The sequence below is a fragment of the Stomoxys calcitrans genome, chromosome 5 (genome assembly GCF_963082655.1).
Source record: "Stomoxys calcitrans chromosome 5, idStoCalc2.1, whole genome shotgun sequence".
Lineage (NCBI taxonomy): Eukaryota > Metazoa > Arthropoda > Insecta > Diptera > Muscidae > Stomoxys > Stomoxys calcitrans.
This window is the reverse complement of record NC_081556.1, coordinates 133365992-133388481: the sequence shown is the minus strand read 5'-3', so window position 1 is coordinate 133388481 and position 22490 is coordinate 133365992. Positions and strand designations below refer to the sequence as shown.

The 22490-nt window shown below is 40.5% G+C and overlaps 1 protein-coding gene across 1 annotated transcript in view; it reads right to left on the bottom strand.

The window, feature by feature from the left end:
- Nucleotides 1–22490, bottom strand: part of LOC106084878 (uncharacterized) — a 394885-nt gene that overhangs the window by 124290 nt on the left and 248105 nt on the right. Inside the window, exon 2 of the mRNA XM_059369492.1 lies at nt 10433–11300. Coding sequence (XP_059225475.1) covers nt 10433–11300 — 868 coding nt within the window. The remainder of the gene's footprint in view (nt 1–10432; nt 11301–22490) is intronic.

Here is a 22490-nt window from a genome sequence, read left to right as displayed (position 1 = left end):
ATTTTTCATTTTATTTTTTTTTATTTTATTTTATGTTTTATTGATTTCCATGCAATTTATTTATATATCTCTCACCTTAAGTTTTCAAGGGCCCAAATTTTCAGTGGCCCAGTAAGATAGTCTTTAGGTTTCTCTTACAGTACAAGTGCATGATTTGCACCACTTGCCATTGAACGTGTGCTTATTTTGAATGAGAGCATTTGTGCTAAGCTTAGGTAACATATCTTTAGGTTTGTGAATGGATTAAGGATTTTCTATGTTTGCCAATACACACACACACACACCTATAGTGCCATGCGTCTATGTTTCCCTCACAAAATGCCAAACTTAATGTCCTCATCACAGTGCAGGAGAGAGAGCAGGAAAAAAAAACATATTTTTATAACTCCACACTTGGCATCCACAGACACTTTAGTACAAAGCAAAGGTGAATCCTTTTAAAATTTTGTATCAATTCATAGATAAATTCTCTGCTCAACTCAAACCAACTCAGGCAACAGCAGGGGCCAATGCCTAAGCTCGACAAGTCCTAAATTCTACAAATGCCAACATGTGGGCTGTTGGTTGGTATACAACGGATGGAGCAAAGAGAAGCCTTTTCCCAACTATGTGCACAATACATTCAAATCTATTTGCAAATATTCCAATGATGATTTCAGTTGACTATCAATTGGAAGGGGGGGGGGGGGGGGGCAATGATTGAGTTGGAGATTTTCTCCATGTCTCTGTCAAATCTATCCTCTTTCATACACCTCCCATATGCATATCCTTTTTTGTTTATAATTTGTAAATAGTCTCTCTCCTGTTGCTTCATTACAATTACACACTTGAAATACAACTACGCACCAAGCACACATATGGAGATCCTTTCATTTATTCGGTTAGTCCCAAATCTAAATTTCCTGCAAAAATGACATTTATTTACATCTAAACGTTTGTATGTAACAACGTGTTCATGCGCGCCCACAGAGATAGCTATCCATTTCAGTGTTGCCAACTATGTTAACACTTAAGTTCCCTATGAAATAAAATAACAAAAATTTTAATAATCATTGGTCTTAACGAAATTTAGAGAAAAGGTATTGGTTTTTAATACTTTGAATTAGTGTAAAATGTTGAAACAGCTAATAAGTTACTCATGACATGTAATTAAGTTATATTAAGATTTACTTTTATTTTACATAAATTTTAGTTTTTATTTTATTTTTTTTTTTAATTTTTCTTTTTCTCTCTCAGGCAACACTTACCCATCTTTCATTCTCTACGCTTGTGTGTATGTGGGTGTTAAGTATTTTGCATTTATGAGTATAACCACTATGTGTATGTGTGTGTGTGTGAGTGTATATTTAAAGTGGGTGCTGCCTTAAATCCTTTCGAGAGCATAGTGTAGTACGACTTAAATATTTTTGTGCAAATCTCGTTGCATATGGGGTTCTTTACATTTTTCAAATGACAAACATTCGGTTTTGGCGCCAATGTTTTGATGCCACAACACAAGCAGCCATGAGGTTTTGTGCCAATGCTCAAATGGATACGCCATACGCTCGCTGAAGGATGAATGGTAGGTGGTAGTGTGGATCATATGTTAGTAGTTTGGCCCACATGTTCGAGTAGAACGCTTAAAACTTAAGCTGCTCTATACGTTTTTATAGTGCAAAGCATTTGGTAAATGTTATACTTTTTGAACTTTATGATGTGTTGGATTGTGTATGTCCTATGTGCGATATTTGCGTAAGCCTTCATGTCTAGATGTGTGTTAATAGACAATGTGTTAGGCATATTCAAGTGATTAAATTGATATTTGTTCAGAAATATATATTTAGCGTTTATAGAGTGATCGAAATCATGTACGGCGTTGATGTTGTGTCAAATTTTGAGACTTCTGATAATATTTCAAAGGTAAACGGCAATATCGAAGATATGGGAAGTAACATCGCAGGAGTGAAACTTCGGTACTCAACACCATAGAATCTGGTCAAAATTTACTCTCTACCGAGAGAAAAAATGATATCAATGGAATTGATTGTTTGGTATTTACTATAAAGGGTGATTTTTTAAGAGCTATATGAAAGTTTTTCGAAAAAAACACATACATTTGAATCGAATAGCAGAGCCCGAACGGCGAGCCGCAGTGCGACACCCCTTTGGAGAGAAGTTTTACATGGCAAAGTACCTCACAAATGTCGCCAGCATTAGGAGGGGGGAAAACCACCGGTGAATATTTTTTCTGATGTTCTCGCCAGGATTCGAACCCAGGCATTCAGCGTCATAGGCGGACATGCTAACCTTTGCGCTACGGTGGCCTCCGGAGGCCCCTAGCATTGAGCTTAAACTTGAATCGGGCAGCACTCGGCGATATGTTAGAAGTGTGGCATTTTGCACTTAAAAATTTTGAATTTGCACTAAAAAATTTCTCTAAGTGCACAGATTGCAGCATCCGATTAGCAGCATTTTTCCACACTGAGCTTGCGGCTTCTATAATTTGTATATAACCCAAGGGCCACATTGTTGCTAAGGAAAAGTTAGGTTGGAGCCAATGATTTGAGGGTATTTTCAAGGTTTACTCCGGTGGATGAGAGGCTAGCCACACTAGCCGCATAAAAGCCAAATTCTTCAACATCAGCCTTATTTGTGCCCATGCCTCGGTGGAAGGCATATGCGAGCAGATCAAATATATTTTCCACTAGCGCTTTGAGGGAGAATACGACCGCTGCGAAGATGGGGAAAGCTAAATATCTTTGATCCACCAGTCGGAAAATTAAGCGTTCACCAGATAATAGGTTGAGGCTAATAGATTACCCCGGGGCAGATTTCAACATAAAAAAGGGTCATGCTTGTCCCCTGATCAAGAAGTAGGGAAACAAATTGATCTCATTGTAAAAGATGGAATTCATTCATTTAGAGTGTAAGATGTACAATCGATCCAAGGAGCGAATCATTGTCTTGTTCCGCACCTGCATAAGCGTGAAGCGAAAAGAAGAGCTGTAAACACAACGGATGACAAGGGCATGCCTCACTCGACTGAACCATAATACGGTCCATGCAATCGAAGATACGGTCAATCACGGAAAGCGTGAGGTGATATGGTGTTTACGATAGGACATCGAGTGTGGACATTTTTACGGACAGTAAACTGGGCATCACGGCATAAACAACCAGGATGGTATAGTCACGAACTATGTTCGATTGTAAGAATGAGACTAAAGCCTTCTTCAAGGATGGCACGATCCATAACGTTTGGGTGCCGGGCCTTAGCGAAGCAAGGGGGAATGAAAGAGCGACGATTTGGCTGCGAAGGTCAGAGGACGGCCGTCAATAAACTTTGTTAACTTAAAGGCTTTCGGGTCGACAAAGTTCGAGTTAAGAGCAGCATGGGCGACGAAAGCGTTTGTAACACTGTGGAACACCGAAATGGTCGATAGGACGACGAAACTCTATATGGAGATATCCATCATGAGAAGACGAAGCTATTACTGAAAGGTAGTAAGAAGGAGCTAGGGAACGGGACTAGTCCTGTATGTCCCGAGAGCATGCGGTGTGAGCATGTGTAGGGCATGTTGAGGTTGATGGGGAGTTAGAGCTGTTCCTATGCCATTGCTTAGCATTCGCTTCTAACATACACTGGCATCGGCACCGACACTTTCCCGCCACGGGAAAGCTGTGAGGACCACACAAGCTGGATCTGTGTGGTGTTCATTGCTGTCACGAGAAGCTTAGCTGCGAGCTACCGGGGGCGTCCACTGGTTGCGGTTAGTGGAATGCTCCATTGCTGTATTTATAGTCGCGGACAATCAGCGGTATAGAGTGGAGAGACTCAGTGAAAGGTCGGATGGCACCGGCTCTTGCACAAATACTGAGTGCCTATGATGCTCGATATGACAAGGCGAGTTATTAGCACCTTTAAAATTACCAATGGCCAAACTGTTCCCGCGGAGATCGGTCCTATGGACCGGAACAAGCTTGCTCACCTAAAGGAGCTTGACGAGGATCGCCACCTCCACATGAAAATGTGGTTTCAACAACAACAACAACAACAAGACTTAGGGACGTGATATGGAAGACAATTAGAGATTTTGTAAGTGCCACGGATTTCTTGACATAGATCTCTTCGTGGGTACTTTTCGGTCTTAAAGTGCACAAGCCGATTACTGGCATGTATGTCCATAGTAGCATAAGGCGGATTTATACCCTCCCTCTACCCACCCTCTTTTCAACCTAACCCATATTAACTTCGACTTTCTGACACAGATTGTTTGTTTGCGATAATGAAAGAACATTTTAGCTAGCTGCTAGTGCCCGACGATGGCGGATACCCCAGAACCATTTCCAGAGATGGCATAGCATGTTTACCAGTCAGAATGGGGACCGAGTATCAATGACCCAACTGAGGAGCAACAAGAAGGCAGGAGCCTATAGATTGTCGCTGAACTATTTAATAGCAGCGGCGATACACTAATAAGCCGCATGGCATAACTCGTTTACGGTATATGTCTCTTTTCTACGCATACCCAATAATTGGAACCTCAGCATACTATGTCCCGTACACAAGAAAGGAGACAAGACAGAATGTGGCAAATACAGCGGAATAAGTTTCCTAGAAGATACTCTCGAGCGTACTGTGGGAAGGTTTAAAACCAAAAGTCGATGAGATAATTGGGCCCTACGTGGCTTTAGAACTTGTCAATCCACCAAAGACCAGATGTTCATACTGCGCCTAATATGGGCAAAGGCTTTCGACAGCTGTATGAATTTGAAGGTATTTCAAGTAATGCAAAGAACATTTTTCCCAACTGCTGGTGTCCGACGACGGCGACGAAGAGGATACCCTGACTATGATACATAATGTTTATCTCTTAGTCAGAATGAGGTCCAGGCAGCAGGAGCCGATGGGCTGCCCGCTGAACTATTTAAGACCGCAAGCTGATAAGGTTATGCATCAGCTTGACTTCGCGTTCTGGCTAGAAGAACGCATACCCGAAGGTTGGAAACCCAGCATACTATGCCCCGTACACAAGAAAGGAGACAAGACAAAATGTTCCAAACTACAGAGGAATAAGTCTCCTACCCATCGCATAGATGACGCTGTCGAGCGTACTGTGGGAAAGTTTAAAACCTAAAGTCAATTAAATACATGAGCCCAATCAATACAACCTTAGACCCGGTAGACCCGTTGACTACAAAACCGCTTTCGACAGCTGTTTAAGTTCAAAGGTATTTCAAGCCATGTCTGAGTTTGGTATCCCTGCAATTTGCATTTTTAAAGTTGCTTATAGGGGTAGCTAATGCTACGGACCACTTTTTTAAAAAAGGAGTCCTTTATACAGTGACTATATTGAAAATAGGAACTATTCGAACAATACTAAGAACCACTATCCCCAATTTGTTGCCAAGGTCCCTGAAACTAAACATTTTCTATTCTTGTAATCTGAAGAATTGTCATATTTGATGCCATATGAAATACTTTTCCATGTTAGTCTCTTATTAAACTGAAGTAACTTTTCCATGCCATCCTCTGACCTTTGAAATTATTGACACACAACTCACTACACTTAATTGAGATAATTTTTACAAAATCCTTAGCAACGAAACTATGACATTTGTTGCTGCCCGCTCTCCATTATGCATCCCCATTTGTGATGAACAATTTTACGCTTTGCATTTAAATCTCCGAGCTGAGTTATTTCATGGAGCGCTCTGACAAATGGAAAGAGTAAACAACAACTATTTCATTTTCGTATTTTTTTTGTCTACATTGTTAAGGGGGATTAATCTGCTTAATACCTTAAGCTTTTACTATAAAATCATGTTTTATACTTTTGAATAATTGGCAAACAGGGTTGAAGTTTACCATGCCGCCAGTCATACCAGATGGACCTTAATCTACACAAATGCACACACACAAAGAGACATATACCGGTGCCATGTAGAGTAGTTGGCAAGGAAGAAGTCCTTTGCAATCATAGCATTAAAGAGAGGGCAAACATGTTCTGCTAATGGATGTTGTGTTTGATTTTCCCCTCAGATTAAGATTTGTGCTAATGTAAATGAGTATAGTCGAGTCGAGTTAAATAAATTCTTTGCCAAAGGATTAAGAAATTTTAACCCCCATTTAAGGAAAGACAATTGTGAGTGTGTGTGTGTGTGTGTCAGAGATATACATCTTTGGCATGCAACGCACTGTGATTTTAATCGTTTACAATGAATATGTGTACATTGAAGAAAAACTTCCAGAACAAAACTAATGATGAACGATGCACACTGGTTTAATAAACAAAAGTGGGAATAAGTCTGTAATTTTGAAACAGAGAAAGATATATCTACGAAAAGTTGAGATGTTAAGCAGATAATAAAAAAATGTTAGCGTCTAATGTTTTCAGAGAGATTATTGGAGGGGATGATGCCTATGGCTTCTAAGCAGCTTATAAAATTGTTCCTAAACCTATTGGAGACTAGCCACTGGTAGTACAGGTGGCCATACTTTACCATCACTTGAGATCGACAATTATTTAGAGTGGCTCAAATTCTCGTACTCGTACGCTCGGTTAAGTAAGCACGAGTTGCCCTATTGGATAGTTTGTTTCGCTAGAGAACACGATGTTCCGAAATTTACAACGTTCGAGCAAGCGTAGCAACTCCTTTGCTCTTTTGAGCCATTCGTTGCCCTACGGGCCTGGTCCTGTAAACTTAGCTTCCATGTCGCTAGAGGCATACCCAGAGATTCCAGTGTCCCTGGAGTGTGTAAGGTAGTCTGCTTTAGAATTCCCTGGGATATCTCTGTGGCCCGGCACCCAGAACAGGTGAATTTTGAATTGTTCAGCCATCTCGTTGAGAGATCTGCGAGAGTCTAGGTTGGTTTTTGTGTTCAGTAATACGTTCTCCAGGGATTTAATCGCTGCGGCTGTCTGAGAAGATATTTATGCCAATCGTCGTAATGACATATATTTTAGCCAATCCACCACTTCCTTAATTGCAAGGATCTCCTCTTGATACACATTGCAGTGGTGGGGTAACCTTTTCGATATGAACAGTTCGAGATCTTTAGAGTACACCTCAAAGCCCACCTGGTCGTTTAGTTTGGAACCATCCGTACAGAAGTCTATGTAACTTCTGTTACCAGGGATATCGTAGTTCCAATCGGTTCTATCAGGAATAGTGGTAGAGTATTTTTTTTATCAAAAAGCGGCTCAAACTTGGTAAACACGAAATCTTTCGGGCCGACGCAGTCCGATCTAAGGGCGTGTGTAACGTGGAACTGCGAAACGGTCGGTAGAAAATCGAAAATTCTACGGGGAGTACCGGATTGTGAGAAGACGAGGTTATTGCTAAAGGGAAGTAAGAAGGAGGTCAGTATAGATTTCGGTATCATAGAGGGAGACATAGGACTACGAGCTCGCCTATTCAAAATCGTTGCGTGGCAAGAGATTGAATGTGTAGGGCATGTGGGGAAGATGACGAGACGTTGCACATTTTAATAGTACCAAAAAAAAAAAAAATTTTAAATATGCCATTAGTGATGCCGGCGGGAGGCTAACATAGCGCAGAAGTTAGCATTTCGGCCTTTGACACTGAACGCCTGGGTTCGAATCCTGGCGAGACCATCAGCAAAAATGTTCAACGGTGGTTTTCCCCTCCTAATGCTGGCAACATTTGTGAGTAACTATGCCATGTAAAAATTCTCTCTTAAGAGGTGTCGCACTGCTGCACGCTTTGGTGTAAGATGGTGTTCCTTTTGAAATTTGTAAGGACATACGAGGAGCTAGTGTTTCAGTATCAGTTGCATCCCTTCAAGCGATATTTTCAGATCTTTAACCATTTGATTGCCACTACGGCGTGAATTTCATTAAATTCGAACCTTCATTCGACGAACCATTCGAACTCCAATATCGGTTTATAAACTGCCTGGAATGTTCATGGGAAATTTAGCAGATACCGAAAGCTATACAGACCTCCTTCTTAATTCCTTTCAGTAATAGTCTTGTCATAGGATTTTCACCGTCCTACCAACCGTTTCGCTATTTCATAATGTGGGTGGCGCATGCTAATGTCCACGCCCTTAACTCGGACTGTGTCGACCCTAAAGGCTTCCGGTCAACCAAGTTTATTGACGGCAGTTCTCTAGCTTTCGCTGCCAAATCGTTTGATTTCTCTTTCACAGTTACTCCGCTATGACCCGGCACCCAAACGATGAGGATTGTGCCATCCTCAGAGAAGGATTAAGTCTCCTTCTTAGACTTCAAGACTATTCGTAACCTTACCGTCCCGATTGTTACCGATGGCCAGTTCACTGTTCGTATAGATATCTACACTCGATGTTCTTGCTTTAACACTATACCACCTCGAGCATTCCGTGATCGCCCGTATCTTCGCCTGTAGGACCGTATTATGGTCAGGCAGTTGAAAACAGATCTTTGTCCCTTGGTTCTTAATGTAGACCCTCAGGCCCACTCTGTCCTCTAGCTTGGATTCACCTGTATAGCATGATTCCGCCAATCCAAGACTGTGTCTCTTGCAGCAGTGCCTCGCACTCGACCTCAAATGTCATCTCAGGCATCTGATCGGAAACTTCTTCTAATCCATTCAGCTTTCCTATCATTGCCTCGATTATACCGCGATGGCATGACCTGCTCTTATCCTCTATTCATTCTCCCTTCGCCTCAATGGCAGCCTCACACTTAATCTTTAAATCTGGCATCCAGAATTGTCTCCAGTGCCCTAGTGAGCGTTGTCCTCATAGCTCCGCCTATACCAAATCATCATGTTCCCTGAACCTGTTGTACTACCCTCACGTAACACTTTTTCTCCATCGCAGTCCACCAAACTACTGAGGAGTACGAAAATATTGGTCTAATCATGTCGAAACTGAATTTATAAGGTTCAATCCATGATGGTGACTACCCAGCATTCAGTTCGACAGAAATTAGCAGATTTTTACTTGTTTCAGATTCGTATGGTGTGCTAAGGCATTGTCATAACGAAGGATAAGAGGATAAGAAGTAACCTAAACAAAATGAGGTCAGCGTAGTGGTAAACCGGCTAAGGTACAACAAGGCAGCAGGAACCAATGGGTTACCTGCTAATTTCACAACTACTTCGAAACAATTGTTGGGTCTATTATGTCAGCGTAGTGGTAAACCGGCTAAGGTACAACAAGGCAGCAGGAACCAATGGGTTACCTGCTAATTTAACAACTACTTCGAAACAATTGTTGGGTCTATTATAACAGCCGGTAGAACAGCGAAATGCCTATGGAGTGATCCGGATCGTGAGAGGACGAGACTATTACTGAAAGGAAGTAAGAAGGTGGTCGGTATAGCCTTTGGTATCATAACAGGACACATAGGACTTCGAGCTCACTTATGCAAAATCGGTGCGGCAAGTGATAACATGTGTAGGACATGTGGGGATGATGATGCGATGTTGGAGCACTGGTACTTAGGTGGGGACACGATACCATACATGACCACCAACTTAGGGGAGTGGTGAGGAAAACAGTTTAGGGTTTAGTAAGTAGCACGGAATTCCTAATGTTGGAGCACTGGTACTTAGGTGGGGACACCATACCATACATGCACCAACTTAAGGGAGTGGTATGGAAAGCACTTAAGGGTTTTGTAGCACGGAATTCCTTTTTAAAAATTTTCTTTTTCGAGATTACTTTTTAGTTTTTAGAGCGCACAACAATCCGAATACCGGCTTAGGTGTACGTCCATAGTGGCATGGGGCGGATTAATATCAGCACCCTCTCAACCTAACCTGACCTAGCCTAACTTAAATATTTATCGGATTTCACAATAGTGATTTTATTACAATTCTTAGATATTTTTGCTTTCTAGTAAGATTAATCTTTGAATATGTTGCGTTCTTCCTCTTTTAGAACGTGTCATTCAGAGTGAATGATGACACCATATGTTTTCTATTTTGCAAGCCTGCCAACAACGCCATTAATAATCGGCGATGAGATAAGCTGCTTAGTAAGCATTTCTCCCCTTACAAAGTAAGCGAGAAAATCCACTTAGACGGTAAATAAAACACTCCTATTATTTATCAATGTACGGATTCTTCAACACCGAAAGAAAAAAAAACAAACGATAAAACTGTGATCTTTGCCCCCTAACAAGCGAAAAACTAAAATTTAATATTGTAACATTGATTTAAACCACTGTGCAAGTAAGGTTTGTCTTTGAATTCTTATAGATTTTTAAGAAGTTCTCTAATCGCCTATGTGAATGTACCAAAATAAGAGTAAATGAATAAAAGGTCCTTGCCCGGGTGTTGTGACGATTAAGGGTTGTTGTTAATTTCGTGGTTGCCCTTGGGCACCGCACCACAAAAACCCAGCCACAACAAGAGGACAAAAGATTTCGCATACTTTTGGAATAGCAGCTAATAACAGAATATGAAAGCAGAATAATTTCAGTAACGAGCTACTTACAATTGACTTTGGTTACATCGAAATCTTTACGTGGCTCCATGGCACCAGCTGTAGAGCTGAGCAATTTCTCTGAGGAAGTTTGATGTTGCTGCTGCTGCTGTTGTTGTTGCTGATGCTGGTGCAGATGTTGATGATGTTGCTGTTGTTGATGTTGAGCAGCTGCGGCTGCTGCCACTGCATTCAAAGCCGAAGGCGGCAAGCATGTAATACTCCCCATAACTCTTTGGGCATGATGGCTCTCTGGCCGTTGGTGTATCATATTCTGCTGTTGTGAGTTAGGGCCATGATGCTGCTGCTGCGGCTGCTGTTGTTGCTGCTGTGATAGGCTATGATGACCCTCATCACGTTCATTTAACTTTGGTGTTGAGCTATTTTGACTAGATGCCAGTGCGGAGCCATGGCCCAATGGTGTGGAGGCCAAATCTCGTTGAGACGATGGCGAAGGTGTGGTATTGTGGGTTGAAAGATTACCACCACTGTTAGTGTAATGGGGACTACGCTGTATGTCATTTTGTTGCTGCTGCTGCTGCAATTGTTGCAATTGCTGCAATTTATCCTGCACTCCTTGCAGAGATGGTCTTCGATGTTGCGCCAAGCGATTTGCTTCACTAAGTGTCTCATCACTGGCATTTGAGGAGTTTTGTGCATTGGTATTGTTGGGCGATTGGCGGCTACCACTGTGGTGACCCAGCGATGAAGCCAATGAATTTGGCGGAGGTGGTGGCAAAGGTGGTGGTGGCGGTGATGGGGAATGCTCTGTTTTTACCACCACATCTGGGTGTAAAGTCTCTGGGCTGGGCTGTTTGGCATTGGCAGCAGCCGCTGCTGCAGCGGCATTGGCTACACGTGTTAAGGCCAAGGCTTGACTCTATAACAAAAAAAATAGGGAAAAATTTTAAAATTTTTGAGAAAATAAAAATAGAGTTTTTTATATACACAGAAAAAAAAAATTCTGAACATAAAATCAAAACGAAAATATAAAAAAAAGTTTAACCCATTGTATGGGTCGAAGTTAGAAAATTGAATTTGTGTTTGTTTATTTGTTTGTCGGTTTGTTTGTTTGATCCGTATAGACACAAAAACGGCTGAACCGATTACCTTGAAATTTTCACAGATTGTGTGTATCGGAAGAGGGGCGGACCCTCCTCCTTACAACAAAAGTTCCGCCCAAAAATAAAACTGGACCGATCGGGACAATATTGGTATCAAATGAAAGGTATTGGAAAATAGAATACGAATATGGTATTAAAATTTAGATCTAAGTACCCATCGGGCCCCCCTACCCCGAAAATCCCCCAAAACAGACATATTGGACGTTCGTGACAATATGGGCTTTAATGAAAGGTATTAGGGAGTAGATTACGAATCTGGCGTACAAAATCAGTTCGAAGTATAGCGGGTCACCCTACCTCCCAAAAATTCCTAGAGTGCGAATTTCATATTAAAAATTTGGTCCAAGTAACTGGGGGGCCCGCCCCAAAACCCCCTAAAATAGGTTATTTGGACAATCATGACAATATGGGACTCAAATGAAAGGTATTAGGGAATAGATTGCGCATATGGTTAGGAAGGAGAAATAGGCTTTATAATTTGTTGATTTCGGAGGGGGGCGGACCTTCCCCCTTTACCTAAAAACACCACCCAAAATCAAAAATGGACCGATCGGGACAATATGGGTATCAAATGAAAGGTATTGGAAAATAGAATAAGAATATGGTAGTAAAATTCGGATCTAAGTACTCATCGGGCCGCTCCAACCCCAAAATTCTCCCAAACAGACATATTGGACGTTCATGTCAATATGGGTTTTAATGAAAGGTATTGGGGAGAAGATTACGAATCTGGCATACAAAGTCAGTTCGAAGTATAGGGGGTCAACCTACCTCCCAAAAATTCCTAGAGTGCGAATTTCGTATTAAAAATTTGGTCCAAGTAATTGGGGTGGCCGCCCCAAAACCCCCTAAAATAAGATTTTTGGACAATCATGACAATATGGGACTCAAATGAAAGGTATTAGGGAGTAGATTGCGAATATGGTCAGAAAGGAAAAATGGGCTTTATAGTTTGTTAATTTCGGAAGGGGGCGGACCTTCCCCCTTTACCTAAAAACACCACCCAAAATCAAAAGAGGACCGATCGGGACAATATGGGTATCAAATGAAAGGTATTGGAAAATAGAATACGAATATGGTATTAAAATTTTGATCTAAGTACCCATCGGGCCGCCCCTACCCCGAAAATCCCCCAAAACAGGCATATTGGACGTTCATGACAATATGGGCTTTAATGAAAGGTATTGGCGAGTATATCACGAATCTGGCATACAAAATCAGTTCGAAGTATGGACGTTCATGACAATATGGGCTTTAATGAAAGGTATTGGCGAGTATATCACGAATCTGGCATACAAAATCAGTTCGAAGTATAGAGGGTCACCCTACCTTCCAAAAATTCGTACAGTACGAATTTCATATTAAAAATTTGGTCCAAGTAACTGGGGGGGCCCGCCCCAAAACCCCCTAAAATAGGTTTTTTGGACAATCATGACAATATGGGACTCAAATGAAAGGTATTAGGGAATAGATTGCGCATATGGTTAGGAAGGAGAAATAGGCTTTATAATTTGTTGATTTCGGAGGGGGGCGGACCTTCCCCCTTTACCTAAAAACACCACCCAAAATCAAAAATGGACCGATCGGGACAATATGGGTATCAAATGAAAGGTATTGGAAAATAGAATAAGAATATGGTAGTAAAATTTGGATCTAAGTACCCATCGGGCCGCTCCAACCCCAAAATTCTCCCAAACAGACATATTGGACGTTCATGTCAATATGGGCCTTAAACGAAAGATATTCGGGAGAAGATTACGAATCTGGCATAGAAAATCCGTTCGAAGTATAGGGGGTCATCCTACCTACCAAAAATGCCTTAAGTGGTCATATGACCCTTCATGACTGTATGGAACTCGGTTTTTTTGTTTATTCCGTAGAATCCAAAACGGCTGAACAGATTTTCCTAAAATTTTTACAGATTGTGTAAGTCTGTCTGGAAGGAAACATAGGGAAAATAATTTTTAGATTTCGGTTGGAGGCGGTCCCCCTTACCCCAAAATCGCCATTCAAAACCAAAAGTGCACCGATGGGCAGCACAATATGGTTATCAAATCAAAGGTATTGGAGACTAAAAAAAAAATTTCGTATTAAAATTTTGTTCCAAGTACCCAGCGGGCCGCCCCAGCCCCACAACTCCCCTAAACAGATATATTCGACGTTCCTACCAATATGAGACTCAAATGAAAAGTATTCGGCTTTAGATTACAAATATGGTATAAAAAATTAGATTCAAGCAATTGGAGGTTGCCCCACCCCCAAATACCCCCAAATGGGCATATTAGCCGATCATGGCTATATGAGACTCAAATGAAAGGTATTTGAGAGTAGGTTACGATATGACATTAAAATTTGCGTTCAAGTCCAGGTGCCGCTTTTCCTCCTAAAAATACGTCAAACAGGTTAATTAACCTACTATGACTATATGGGACTCAAACGAAAGTTATTTGAGAGCAGAAAACTAATTCGATATCCAATTTTGGAGCCAAATGGGCATATTACCCGACCATGGCTATATGCAACTCAAATGAGAGGTATTTGGGAGTAGATTACGAATATGACATTAAAATTTGCATTCAAGTCTAGGTGGCGCTTTCCCCCCTAAAAATACGTCAAATAGGTTAATTGACCCACTATGACAATATGGGACTCAAACGAAAGTTATTTTGAGAGTAGAAAACTAATTCGATATCCAATTTTGTATAATAAGAAGTGTTTTTGAGGGGAGCAATGACAGCTCAGACAAATCCCTTTAATTTGAGCCCCATATTGCCATCGTCGATAAATATGAACCGTTGGGAGGATGTTTTGGGGCTGGGGTGGCCACCGGTACTTTGCCCTAAAAATAGATATCAAATTCGTTCTTTACCCCCAAATACCGTTGATTTGAGCTCCAATTTGCCATAGTCGGATATTAAGTTCAGTTTAGGGAGTGACGCCCTAAAGCACCTCCTAAACTGAACTTCATATCCGACTATGGCAAATTGGAGCTCAAATCAAGGGTATTTGGGAGTAAAGAACGAATTTGATATCTATTTTCAGGGCAAAGTACCGGTGGCCGTCCCAGCCCCAAAACACCCTCGCAACGGTTCATATTTTTCGACGATGGCAATATGGGGCTCAAATTAAAGGGATTTAGGAGTGTTACACGAATTTGTTATCCATATTTGAGTCGAAATGTCTGAGCTGCCATTGCTCCCATCAAAAACACTTGTCATTACCATAAATTTTAAAAACACCAGAATTCTGAGATTGGTCATGCGATTCGTTCGAAATTTTTTTGCACTCTTACAGTCACCAAGGAGTGTAAGAAGGAGACTAAAGCCTTCTCTGAGGCTGGCACAATCCGCATCGTTTGGGTGCCGGGCCATGGCGGAGTAAGGGGGAATGAAAGGGCAGACGATTTGGCAGTGAAGGCCAGAGGAGTGCCGTCGATAAACTTGGGTAACCCGAAGCCTTTTGGGTCGACGCAGTCCGAGTTAAGGGAGTGGGCGACAAACGAGTGACAGTCGGTAGGACGGCGAAAATCCTATGGGGGAATCCAGATCGTGAGAAGACGAGGTTATTACAGAAAGGAAGTAAAAAGGAGGTCAGTATAGCTCTTGGTGTCATAACGGGACACATAGGACTACGAAATCACGTATGAAAAATCGATGCGGCAAGTGATAGAATGTGAAGGGCTTGTGGTGGAAGATGATGAGACGTTGGAGCATTTCCTAAGAATTTAAATTTTCTTCTTCGAGGTGACTTTTTGGTTGTTAGAGCGCACAACAAGCTCATTACTGGCTTTATTGTATGTCTATAGTGACATGGGGCAGATTAATATCTGCTCCCCCTTTTCAACCTAATCTAATGTAAACTTATTGCACAATATTGGCAAAAATACCAGAGAAATTTCTGGTGGTATTTTTTTTTCAGTGTAATTTAAATAAAAAAAAATCTCTAAGTTATTTGTTAACTTGAGCATCAGCTTAATTTATATTTGTTAACTTAACTAAATGACTTAAATTATTTATTTGTCTGTCACACTGATTGTATGACTTGGAATAATAAAATATAGTAGAAAAACAATAATAACAATAACAACAACAACAACCACAAAACAACGTCAAAAGAAATTTCACTTAAATCTGCTCTATTGAAATCAATTCTTCCATCAACAAGTCATCCATACATCCATCCATCCGTCCTAGGTTTGTGCTCTTGTGGTGGTTGTTGTCAATCTGGGGATCGGCCTCTCACTTCTTTAATTGATTGCAAGGCGAGGCGTTTGTGTACGTAAGCGCGCCCGTGTTGTCCATCAATCAGTAAAGAAAATAACCCAATTTCTTTCGAAATTTAATTCTTTCTTTTTCTACATCGCACACAATTGGGTATTATTGAGCTTTATTTGTAAAAGCGAACAAATCAAACTAAAGTATAAAGTTCAATAATACTCTCGATTCACACAGCCTTTGTGGACAGACGGACGGACGAACGGACTAAGTGTGGCGACTGATGCGGTGCAAATATTCAATCGTTCGATTTAAACGTTATACGAATTGTTTATTGAATTTAAGAGCGATCATATTCAATATCCACTAAAATGGGTGACAACATTTGCCTTGCTTTGTTGTGGCTGTTTGTAACAAGATTTATTTATTAAGACAAATTGGTGGGTATTGACTGATCATTAGGCCATGTTGCCCCCAAAGAAAAGAGTTTCACCAAATCTTAGCTGATAAGATGGCACTAGAAAGAGTAAAGCGAAAGCGTTTTGTAATTGATATCGAAAGTATTAAAATTTATTACAAATTATGGTTTGGGTATAGAAATTCAAAAAAATATGTGAAAGAAAAAATACAGTACAGCAACATGGATGCTGAAAGCCGAATCAGAAATCCAAATGCCTAATTTTAGACGAATTGGATGACAATCAGCATTCACATTCATTTGGACAATTTCGCCCATTGTGATACCATGAGAACAGAAGATGATAGAAGTCGTCTGGTTTCTACCCTTGAACCATTCACAACGCTTTAAAACGCGCAATTACTCCTAACTAACCCAAGATATGTTCGCATTCGCTTTTTCAGATAAGTTCTCGAAGAAATGAGAACCTAAAGTAGAACTCCTTCTGACTGCCAGTGTGAGATGCACACACAGTAGATGTTCTAAAAATACACGGAACACATAAAACTCAGAAAAATTTTTTAAATTTTTAGTTAAATCGATACTACGTCCGTTTTCAGTTTGAAGATTATTTCATGCAAATGTTGACAGTGAAAGCGCCTCAAATGGTCCATACGCTTAATCCAATTTTGGTTAGGTTAGGTTAGGTAAGAGTGGCAGTCCTTTACAGACTCACGTAGACAATTTGAAGTCCATTGTGATACCACAGTAGCGACAAACCAAGGCTTTTTGGCGGGAATCGAACCCACGACCCCTGCACTAGTAACCCAAGCACGCTACCGACTCGGCTACCAGGGCGCCCAACTCGGCTACCGGAGCGACTTTGGCTTACTCTTTCCAACATTTCGACCGGTATCTCACGAAACAATGCTTCAATGTTATCTTCCAAGGCGTCAATTAAAATGGGCTTGTCTATTAGACATGAGCTTTAATACACCCCCCACACAAAAAATAGTCTAAAGGCGTTTAAACGCACGATCTCGGCGGCCAATTGACCGGTCCCGAACGTGAAATAAAATGTTCACCGAACTTGCCTCTCAATAAGTCCATTATTTCGCGTGGATTGTGGCATGTAACACTGTCTTGTTGAAACCACATGTCATGGAAGTCAAGCTCTTGCATTTTGGGCAAACAAATTGGGATATCATCTCACGATAGCTCCCACCAATCACAGTTACCTTACGAGTCGCATCAACTTTGAAGAAGTACAATCCAATGATGCCACCAACCCATAAACCGCACTAAACTATGACTTTTCTGGATGCATTGATGATGCATTATTGAAAATTCAGAGATTTTGATTCTCTATTTGCAAAAAAAAATCCTTTTAAGCATAGGACGGTCTAACCCCACCCTTCGGTGGTGGGTATACAAATATGCCAGTTTGGATGCGCTGAAGAAAGCCATTGTACGGGAATAGACCAAAATACTGTCAGATAACTTTCGTACAATTTGCAACTCGTTTTTTGACGTACTCATAGCTATATCCAAGAACAGACGAGCAAAAGTGAATAGATTCAGAAATTCCTATTACTTCTGCACATTTCTGTCATTGGTATCAATAACAAGTAAAAATGTACTTAGTTCAGCCGGGCCGAATCTTGGGAACCCACCACCATGGATTCTGTTCATAAATTTCAACATACCAAAAATGTTACCAAAGTTTCGCCAGCACTAGGAGCACCGCTGACATATTTTTTCTGATTTGAGCCCAGGCATTCAGCGTCAATCTAGCTGGTTTTTTTTACAGCGCAGAGGTTAGCATGTCCGCCCATGGAGCTTGACGCCTGGGTTCAAACATCCGAACCGGACCACAATTAGATCTAAGACGATCTAGACATGTCCGTCCGTCTGTCCGTTGAAATCACGCTACAGTTGTTAAAAATAGAGATATTAGGCACAGATTTTTGCACAGATTCTTTTTATGTCCATAAGCAGGTTAAGTTCGAAGATGGGCTATATCGGACTATGTCTCGATATAGCCCCGATAAAGACCGATCGGCCGATTAAGGGTCTTAGGCCCATAAAAGCCTCATTTATTATCCGATTTTAATGAAATTTGGGACAGTGAGTTATGTCAAGCCCTTCGACTTCCCTTGTCAATTTGGCCTAGATCGGTTAAGATTTGGATATAGCTGCCATATAGACCGATCCTCCGATTTAGGGTCTTAGGCCCATAAAAGCCACATTTACTATCTGATTTTGCTGAAATTTTAGACAGTGAGTTGTTAGGCCCTTCGACATTTCTCGTCAATTTGGCTTAGATCGGATCAGATTTGGATATAGCGGATATAGCCTTATAGACCGATCCTCCGACTTAGGTTTTTAGGCCCATAAAAGCAACATTTATTATCCGATGTCGCTGAAATTTGGGACAGTGAGTTGTCTTAGGCCCATCGAAATCCTTCTTCAATTTGGCCCTTATCGGTTCAGATTTGGATATAGCTGCCATATAGACCGATCTCTCGATTTAAGGTTTTGGGCCCATAAAAGGCGCATTTATTATCCGATGTCGCCAAAATTTGGGACAGTGAGTTGTCTTAGGCCCGTAGAAATCTTTCTTCAATTTGGCCCTGATCGGTTCAGATTTGGATATAGCTGCCATATAGACCGATCACTCGATTTAAGGTTTTGGGCCCATAAAAGGCGCATTTGATGTCCGATGTTGCCGAAATTTGGGACAGTGAGTTGTCTTAGGCCCGTAGAAATCTTTCTTCAATTTGGCCCGGATCGGTTCAGATTTGGATATAGCTGCCATATAGACCGATCTCTCGGTTTTAGGTATTGGGGCCATAAAAGGCACATTTATTGTCCGATGTCGCTGAAATTTGAGACAGTGAGTTGTGTTAGGCCCTTCGACATTTTTCGTCAATTTGGCTTAGATCGGATCAGATTTGGATATAGCTGCCATATGAACCGTTCCTCAGATTTAGGTTCTTAGGCCCATAAAATCCACATTTATTATCCGATATCACTGAAATTTGGGTCAGTGAGTTGTCTTAGGCCCGTAGAAATCTTTCTTCAATTAGGCTCTGATCGGTTCAGATTTGGATATAGCTGTCATATAGACCGATCTCTCGAATTAAGGTTTTGGGCCCATAAAAGGCGCATTTATTATCCGATGTCGCCGAAATTTGGGACAGTGAGTTGTGTTAAGCCTTTCGACATTTTTCGTCAATATGGCTTAGATCGGATCAGATTTGGATATAGCTGCCATATAGACCGTTCGTCAGATTTAGGTTCTTAGGCCAATAAAATTCACATTTATTATCCGATGTCGCTGAAATTTGGGACAGTAAGTTGTCTTATGCCCATCGAAATCTTTCTTCAATTTGGCCCTGATCGGTTCAGATTTGGATATAGCTGCCATATAGACCGATCTCTCGATTTAATGTTTTGTGCACATAAAAGGCGTGTTTATTGTCCAATGTCGCTGAAATTTGAGACAGTGAGTTGTGTTAGACTCTTCGACGTCCTTCCTCAATTTGGCCCAGATCGGTCCAGATTTGGATATAGCTGCCATATAGACCGGTATCTCGATTTGAAGTCTTGGCTCCATAAAAATCCCGTTTATAATCCGATTGTAATGAAATTTGACACAGTGACTTATGTTAGGCTTTTCGACATCCGTGTCGTATATGGTTCAGATCGGTTTATTTTTACATATAGCTACTAAAAAGACCCATTTATTGTTATACACAGTTGAACAATGACTTGTACTTATTAGTGTTTGCTCCAAATCGGAACATATTTCGATATAACTGATATGGGACATAAGGTATGCAATTTTCACCGGATTGTGATGAAAGGTGGTTTACATATATACCCGAGATGGTGGGTATCCAAAGTTCGGCCCGGCCGAACTTGACGCCTTTTTACTTGTTTTGCCTGAGAAGATATGCCGGGAAAAGAATTCAACAAATGCTATTCATGGTGAAGGGTATATTAGCACTCTTTTACTTGTTGTTACTCAGATGGCATTCATTTGGGAAATCAGAGAAGAAATGGATTTGTCGAACATGACAATCACAACTTATCTTAGATATATTGGGTTGCCCAAAAAGTAATTGCGGATTTTTTAAAAGAACGTAAATGCATTTTTAATACAACTTAGAATGAATTTTAATCAAATATACTTGTTGACACTTTTTTTCTAAACCAATCTTAAAGTAACAGCTGATAACTGACAGAAGAAAGAATGCAATTACAGAGTCACAAGCGGTGAAAAAATTTGTCAACGCCGACTATATGAAAAATCGGCAATTACTTTTTGGGCAACCCAATAGTATTCTCCAGTTAAGCTAACCTTTTGGTTGTCAGCTATTGTGAGAATTCTCGTCTTCCTTACTCTACGTACTTGCTTAAACTCTTAACCCAACAACTGGTAATCCCTTAAAAGTCACATAGTTTTGTCCTTATGTCAAAATGAGCCAAACCAACAAAGTGACGATATATAAAAAACATGATATGTATCATGATAACAAATCAAGTTTCGTAAAATAATAATTTTTGAGGACCAAAGGACTACCTGTTGTTTAATGTTATTATGAGACAACTAAACGTCAATTCTGAAGGCAACATTGAATAGCAATTGTGATGAATGCCTCCAGACAAGTATGGCTAAGGGCGAAAAACAACAGAGAACAAAAAAAATTACAAACACACAAGAACATATAGCCAACAATGCCAAATATTCCAATAACAGAAATTACCAAAATCCAAACTAACAAAGATGCTTTAAACAGATGACGACGATGTGGCAAAACAAAGTCTCAAAACATATCATCATAATCATCATCATCACCATCAATGTTTCGACAACGTCAGCAGTTTTGTGACCACAAATGTATGCAACAAATGCATGCTTTTCCTGGTGGCGCAAAACAGAAGTTAAAATATTTCATTGGCTCTCTTCACCTTCACATAAATAGGGGGCAAGAGAGAGGAGAGGATTTTGGTTCCTTATCGACAAGCTTTAGTGTTGAAACGGTGGACTCCACAAAAACCTACATGTCTACATTTGAAGTGATACAAAATTCCTCAAAGATAAACATTCAATCTGCTCAGATTTTCATTTCCCACTCCCCAAAGTCTGGCCTTTATTTTGTTGGGGAACCAGCCAACAAACAAACGAAAAAAAAAATCCCAAAATTGATGTTGTAGGAGCCTAAGACGACGAAGCCTTAGTGCAGATCAAAATCTTTAAGTACCAAAAGGCACAGAAAAAAAGCCCAAAACCCAAAACCAGACGAAATGAAGTGAGTGTCAGTCTAAAAAAGAAAAAAACAAACGAAAAATACAAGCCAACATGATTGGCAGCTTATATGGCTAGTGCAGGAAAAAATTCCAACTCTTCCCTTTTCTTAGTTATTTATCAAGTTTTAGTTTTGCCAAAAATCATCATCTAAGGCCAGGATTGTTTTTTTCGCTTTTACTCCTCCATTTATAGAAGGCTCAAAAACGTGATTTTAAAGCTAATGAGGATTATAAAAATTTAATATACCCAAAGCTTCGGAGGACTTATGGCAGCTTCGTAGATTATGAGGCCAGCGTTTTAGCATCCTTGGATCTTAGCGATTATATGATCAGCGAAATTTTTCACTCTCTCAAACAAGACCAGCAGCAGCTAAGTCTGCTACTCCTCAACCCCTGTTGTTTATTCATAGCTTTGGGGCATTTAAATTTCCGGTTCATAATCTCACTGCTACTCTTATTATGTATGGCAGTGTGTGTATGGGAGAAAATATGAAATTTTTTATTACAAATATTTTCCTTATAGCTTTGCATATTCAAAAGCTTAGCTTTAGCCACCGTGAATTGGCAGTATTACGGGGAATATTTTGTTGAATTTTGAACTAAGGTTAAACGGTTTTGGCAATGAATACTAATCAATACAAGCAGTTAATGAGTGAGGATCACTGACGGGCTTGAATCATGTCCAACCTTCTTTAAGCTACTGTCTATGAAAAACAATCGGATCATCTAGCAATCAAAGAAGGGTGTCATCCTTTTTCCTTACAAAATTTTTTAATGCTCTAATTAGAGTAAGACATTTTCCTTCCCAATGGAAACACGCGAAAATTATTGTGTTCAGGAAGGCAAACAAGCTTCAAAATTTTTTAAGCTCTTATTCCTTTATATAACATGTAAAAGCGTGCTAAGTTCGGCCGGGCAGAATCTTATATACCCTCCACCATGAATCGCATTTGTCGAGTTCTTTTCCCGGCATCTCTTCTTAAGCAAAAAAGGATATAAGAAAAGAGTTGCTCTGCTAT